General features: G+C 38.7%; 1 gene segment (V, D, J or C); it reads left to right on the plus strand.

The window, feature by feature from the left end:
• Positions 1 to 5228: 5228 nt before the first annotated feature.
• Positions 5229 to 5875, plus strand: LOC101982146. The segment is given in 2 exon segments: positions 5229 to 5280; positions 5463 to 5875. Coding segments are annotated over 2 exon segments (462 nt in total).
• Positions 5876 to 7210: the final 1335 nt, after the last annotated feature.

A 7210-nucleotide genomic window follows, 5' to 3' on the forward strand; every position in this document is an offset into this window, starting at 1 on the left:
GGGAGGAGTGGGAGGCTGGGAGGAGGCGGAAATTTTTTTCTCAATAAAAAAAAGAAATATATATACCAAAATCAAGCTTAATTTTTTTATCAGTAAACTAAGTTCCAATTCAAAAAAAAATTTCCACCTCCTTCCCTCCTCCCATTTCCATCCCACTGCCCCCACTCCCCCTCCCACTCACTCTCTAGTCCTAAAAAAAGCCAGGGTACCCTGCCCTGTGGGAAGTCCAAGGCCCTCCCCACTCCATCCAAGTCTAGGAAGGTGTGCATCCAAACAGACTAGGATCCCAAAAAGCCAGTACATGCAGGAGAATCAAAACATAGTGAAATTATCATTGGCTTCTCATTCAGCCCTCATTGTTAGCCACATTCAGAGAGTCCGGTTTGATCACATGCTCCATCAGTTCCAGTCCAGCTGGCCTTGGTGAGCTCCCATTAGATCAGTCACACAGTCTCAGTGGGTGGACACACCCCTCAGGGTCCTGACTTTCTTTCTCGTGTTCTCCCTCCTTCTGCTCTTCATCTGGACCTTGGGAGCTGAGTCCAGTGCTCCAATGTTTTTCTCTGTCCCTATCTCCATCCATTGCTGGACAAAGGTTCTATGGTGATATGCAAGATATTCATCCGTGTAGCTATGGGATAAGTCCAATTTAGGCACCCTCTTCTCTGCTGCCCAAGGACCTAGCTGGAGACATCTCCTTGGACACCTGGGAACCATTCTAGAGCCAAGTCTTTTGCCAACCCTAAAATGGCTTCCTTAATTAAGATATCTTCTTCCCTGCTCCCATATTGTGGGCCCATATTTCGATATGGCACAAAAGCCATTTCCCCGGTCCAAGCTGATCACGTAGCTCTGGAGACAAGCTGTCTGTGCCCTTAACAAATGCCAGGATGCCTGCTCCTAGCTTCTTTTGCTAAAATGTGGATTACCTGAGAAGAGATGTTTGACTGAAGCTGATGACTTAAGAGTTCAGATATTTTGTGCTTCCTTCCTTTTGTAAGTTGGAAGGTGTCTTATAGAGATGCTAATTCAGGGCCTACCTGACTTCTAGATGTGGATGTGACTTGAGCCCAGGCACCTGGTTGCCTAGGGTAATGTGTTTTCCCCCTCCCCGCTAAATTTGGTGTGGGTATAGAAAATGTTTGGACAATAAATGGGCGCACTGGCCTTTTCTATGATGACTGTGTAAGCTGTTTCGGTTCTTTTCCTCGTGACTCCATTCCAGCTAGGTTAGGGAATCAGAGAATTTATGTAGGACCCTCACGGGACATGACACCATATCCACCCTTCCTCCATCTCAACCATCCCATTCTCCCAAGCTCTCCCCAATCCTCCCCTTCTCCCTTCTCTCTCCCTGTCTCCCCTTCCCCCAACCCCACCCCACCCCCGTGTTCCCCACTTTTGTCTGGTGATCTTGTCTACTTCCACTATACATAAATTCAGCAAGAGAAAGAGAGAGGGGAGAGAGAGAAGAAAGAGAGAGAAAGAGAGAGAGAGGCCTATTTTCCTTATTTGCATAAGGAACCCCCAATTCTTGTAAATGAAATCTAAGAGTTGTTAGTTTCATGTAAATAATAATGTATGTATACACTTAATGGAACATGAAAAAAGAAGCAAAATCTTTATACACAAGCCTACACACACGTACACAAGTACAAACTAGTGTCTACCTGTTTCATTGTGTAGCATACACTAGTACAGGCTAGAGATCTTTCCTCAGCATCCAAAAGGTTTGGGTTATAGGCATTCTTAATCAAGCTGGGAAAAGGAATGATTCTTGAAATCAAAATATGTGGTAGATTAAGAATACTGATGATATTGGAGAGTATCTAACTCAGAGTGTATAGGAATACCAATCAAAATGGCACTTAACACTTAGGTCTCACTATCACCAGCCATCCTACCAATAAAACTTAGTAAATTTGAAAGTGACTGTAAGTTAAAAACCTCATCCACATACCACACATTGTGAAATTATAGAAGTAGTTTTGATTGTGTCCATAAATTAATACATGTTAACAGAGAATAGAGTAATACTATTTCTGCCTATAATGCCTAGGAAGATCTATGAACTATTGGTGTTTTCAGGAGGAGACTATAAAAGTGTAGAAAGGTGGCATAAAAAACTTGTTGAACTATGAAGACTCCCTGGCCATATCTGCAGCACAGAGAGTCACCCTCAGCTGCAAGGTCAGTGTTGCCTACACAAAACTATAATAGCAAGCTATTAAGCCCAATACCAACAAAAGAAGAGGCAGGCCTATATTCTGTTCTTCTGGGTATCTCTCAGGAAATTCTGACTGTTTCAGTGGCAGTGGGTCTAGAGTTAATTTTCACCACGATCGGCATTCATCCTGAAGATGTAACAGGATATTGCTGTGAACATGGTTGTAGTCTCCTCCTCATATCTCCTTTAGTCAGTGTCTGAAGGAGCAGCTTTTCTCTTATTACACACAGCCTGGTATTAAAACACCATCCTCTCTGCCCAAGAATCTGTGTGCCCTGACTTTTTCACGAATAGATCGGAAATTCCAGGAGAGTATCCAGGGTCTAAGGTGTCCTTTTATTTAATGGGAGTGACTATGTTGTACAAGGTGTAATGGTTTGTTTCCACTAGTTTTTCTTAGTTTGACAGCATGACTTTAATGCTGATTTAATATAATGGATCTCTTTTTTAAGGCTGTGTCCATTAATAGAACAAGTAGTTTGGAAACAATTCAAGAATATTCATTTCAGCCGGGCAGTGGTGGCGCAAGCCTTTAATCCCAGCACTCAGGAGGCAGAGGCAGGCAGATCTCTGTGAGTTCGAGGCCAGCCTGGTCTACAAGAACTAGTTCCAGGACAGGAACCAAAAGCTACAGAGAAACCCTGTCTCGAAAAAATAAAAAAAAAATAAAAATAAATATTCATTTCATATTAACTAGTCATATTTTTCAAATAGACAATCTTTAAATTACAGTATTAAACAAATTTTTCTGTATTGAATTTCTGACCTCCCTTATTTATACATTCATTTGTTTCTGAATTATTTTGTAAAAGAAATACTTACACTAATTATCAGGAGTCATGGCAATATAAAATTCACTTGAATTAGGCAGGAATGTATATTTCAAATTCTTTAGCAAACACTGAACATGTAAATAATTAAACTGACACACATTTGACTGTCTGAGTGCAAAAGACTCTGTGTATTCATCATATGGATAAAACATAGATGGGAAGCAACAGAACTTCAGATATTTCCCACCAACAGATTCTGATCCTTATTTATTCTGTCGTGGCTAAAAATTAAACTTTGTTTGTATATATTCATTATACATAGTGTTAAGATTCATAAAAGCAAATTCTTTCAATATTATGATCTATAAACTATATTTATGCTCTATCCTGATGAGTTTTTAGTGTGAAATTGACACAAGCTAGAGTTGTCTGAGAGGGGGAAACCTTACCTGAGAAAATGCCTCCACGAGACTGAGCTGTGTTCAAGACTATAGGACAATTTTTTTAACTCGTGAATGATGAGATCCATCAGTTCACTGTGGGTGAAGATTGGTCTTGATTTGTGTTCATGAGTTCTGCAATAATGCAGACTGAACAAGCCATGAGAAAGGAGCCAGTAAGCAATACTCTACCAAAGTCTCTGGTCAGTTACTCCATCTGGGTTCTTTTCCTGTTTGAGTGTCTGCCCTAAATTCCCTCACTGATGGACTGTTACCTATAAGTGTAAGAAAAAGAAATTCCCCTTCTTTAAGGTGCTTTGGGTCATAATTTTTCATCACAGCAGTAATAAATCTAAGATACTCCCCTTAGCCACTATTTATATCCTATGTTCCCTTTCCTACAAGTTTCTTTCCCTCTCCTAGTTTCCCTTGTACACACCCCACACAATTGTAATTATGTTTAAATATCTAAGATTTATAAATTAAAGAGTACATATAATAGCTTTGTTTCTAAACCATATATCTACTCCCTGCCTCTTCTTCATAGGTCATGTATCACTGTGAATACTTTATATCTGCTTTCAAGTGTACAGACCCAGATATTTGACTGTATACTAAGGAATTATGATTTTTCAGTGATAGACCCTGACTTCTAGATTTATAGCTCATATTTATGAGTAAATTTAATGTTATGAAAGGCAAATCTAAGGCCTCATATAAACAATAGGTTAACTAATACTATTTATACATTCCTTAAAAACAAATTGATCTGCTGGATTTTTGAAGCCCAAAGATACAGTTGAGAATGATAGCCTTATAGACCATATAAAATTGTTCAGGTTAGGTGTGTATCTTCTTACAATTACAAATCCTTTTGATGGGTTCTCCTTTTTTATTAGTTGTTTCTATTGTTGTGATGGAACACCATGATTAAGACAATTTGTAAAGAAAGAATTCATTTGGACATTCAGAGTATTATAGTTCATGATGATTAAAAAAAGAGGCAACAGAAAACAGACATGGTAGTTTGAACAGAAACTGAGAATTCACATCTCAAACTGTATATGTGTATGTATGTGTACCATGTGAGTGCCATGAATGGAATTATGGATGGCTGAGAACTATCATGTGAGTTCATGGAAGCAAATCTGGATTCTCTAAAATATCAATAAAGGCGTTAAACACTAAGCTGAGTGTCAAGGCAAAGCAAATTTCTTTTAAAATATTTATCCTTTATCCTCTTTGCTATTCTGTCTCTCCTTCCCGCATACTCCTCTCCAACCACAGTCTAAACTTACATATCCTCTTCTCAATTCCCTTATTTCTTTCCTTCCTCTTCACTCCTTTCCCCTCTCTTTCCTCTTCTTTTCTTCCTTTCTTCCTTTCCACTTGCCCTGCGTCCTTTTCTTTTTTTGTTATTATTTTACTGGATATTTAATCAAATGTATTTCTACTATGATTTCTGTAAAACTTATCTGCTACAAATATCTTTGATTGTGATTAGAAGCCTGACATGAGAACATCTAGTCATTTGTGGTCTGAGAGTTCTCTTTTGGTCCTTGAACTTCTGTGTTGACTTCAGTCTGAGTGATATTTTTACTCTAAATTGATGGTATTTTTGACTGTTGATAAGAGCTGAATAATCTCACACCCCACTGCTGAGGCAATTTACTTCCTAATTTGATGACTGCTTTGCATAGTTACTTATAGGCCATCCTAGAACCTGATATATTTACCAACCATGATATACTTAGAGAACTGAAGTTGTGCCAGAAAGGCAGAGGCATTAAGATGGAGTCACAGAACCAGATCTTCATATTTCTGCTGTTCTGTGTATCTGGTGAGACATTTAAAAGTATTATAATATCTTAAAATAGTTCATTTGTACAGAAATAGCTATTTCCTATAGGAAGTTGATAGTATACAGGCATAATGCCATTAGAAAATTTTTAAATTTCAACATCTGTGTCATGAAGTCTTTATGTCTATATGTATATAATCTTTGATTATCTCTGATTGCAGGTACTTATGGGAATATTGTGATGACCCAGTCTCCCAAATCTCTACCTGTATCAGTAGAAGACAAAGCCATCATGAGTTGTAAGTCCAGTCAGAATGTGGGTACAGCTATAGCATGGTATCAACAGAAACCAGGGCAGGCTCCTAAACTCCTGATCTACTCAGCATCCACTCGGTACACTGGGGTACCTGATCGCTTCTCAGGCAGTGGATCTGGAACAGATTTCACTCTTACCATTAGTAATGTCCAGGATGAAGACCTTGCAGATTATTACTGTCAGCAGTGGTATAGCACTCCTCCCACAGTGCTTCAGCCTCCAACAAAAACCTCATCTGATAGTCTCACCAGCTGCCTGCACCCCACACAGTCCTGGGTCTGCACACATCCCCCTCTGCATGAGAGGTGGTGTGCCTGACTCACTGATGCAAAACTCAGTAGAAAATGAATGAACAGATGGCTTTCGAGAGCCGTTGTAATGAAGGTCCTAGTGGAAAAAGGAAGTAAAAACATTTGTGTCTGTTTTTACATTAATATTTCATTTCTCTGTGCAAAATATGTGGGTTGACCATGATAATTCACTATTGTATAATTCTGAAATAAAAAAGTTCAACTTGTTTCTTCATAGGCTGAAATTAAGAGACTTCAAGGCTATACTCCCTCTTATTGTGTGGAAGATAACTGGACTTTTGCTATTCCCATACCCTGGAAGTCTTCATAACTTTTTGACTCCTGAGAATTTCTCTCAAGTTCTCCTCCTTGGTTAACTTGGTTTTTGTCATATATAATGTTGAGGTTCAAAAACAATGCCATAAATTTCGACAATATTCATGCCCCTTGATTTCTCCCTTCTGACTCCTGCCTTATCTGCAACTAACCTCCTACATTCCATAGTCAATCTTACATTTTTATGTGACATACACATGTGCCAAACACATTCAAATATAAACAGATGCACACACAATTACACAGTCACTCTCTTTTAGAATAATATGACTGCTATCAATTTTCAATTTCCTTCATGAAAATAAACATCTGTATTGAGTTCTTGGAATATCTGGCACCTTCATCTAGTGTACAGACAGTAGTGAACTTCATGCCTGCCTGAGTTGTCCTCAGTTCTCACCTGTCTCTTATTGAATGCCATCAGTTATCCTTGATCATGACTGTGGGCACAATTAAAAGAGAGTGTAACCTTCCTCAAAGTTAATCAGTTTATATTTTTGTTTTGTGGAACAAGATTCAACCTTGATTGTGTAGTTTTCCATACATTTTGGCAGCTGATGGTAGTAAAAAAAAAAGCTACAAAATCTTATATCACACACCAATAATGTCAGTAACCCATCATACTGGTTATTTGGTAGAAAGACAAGAAATTCAATAAGACAAACACACACACATACACACACTACTCATTGGTAAAAAACAATGTCATCTTGAGTTTTGCATGCAAATGGATGAAGTAAGAAAACACCATCCTGAGTGAGGTAACCCAGATCCAAGAAGATGAATATGGTATGTACTCCTTTTATTAATTCTTGTCTCATAAAATACATCCTCACCTCAGCTTCCCTAGCCTCCAATCCTGTCAGATACTCCAGCTCTCCTCTTCCCCACTTCATTGCTCCTCCATTACCTTTCAGAAAAGAGCGGGTTTCACATGGATAACAACCAAACACAGCATAACAAGATGCAATAAGACTAGGCAAAATGTTCATATTCAAGGTTGGATGAGGTAACCTGGTAGTAGGAG

This window comes from Microtus ochrogaster, assembly GCF_000317375.1.
Source record: "Microtus ochrogaster isolate Prairie Vole_2 chromosome 14 unlocalized genomic scaffold, MicOch1.0 chr14_random_3, whole genome shotgun sequence".
In the NCBI taxonomy this organism is placed as follows: Eukaryota; Metazoa; Chordata; class Mammalia; order Rodentia; family Cricetidae; genus Microtus; species Microtus ochrogaster.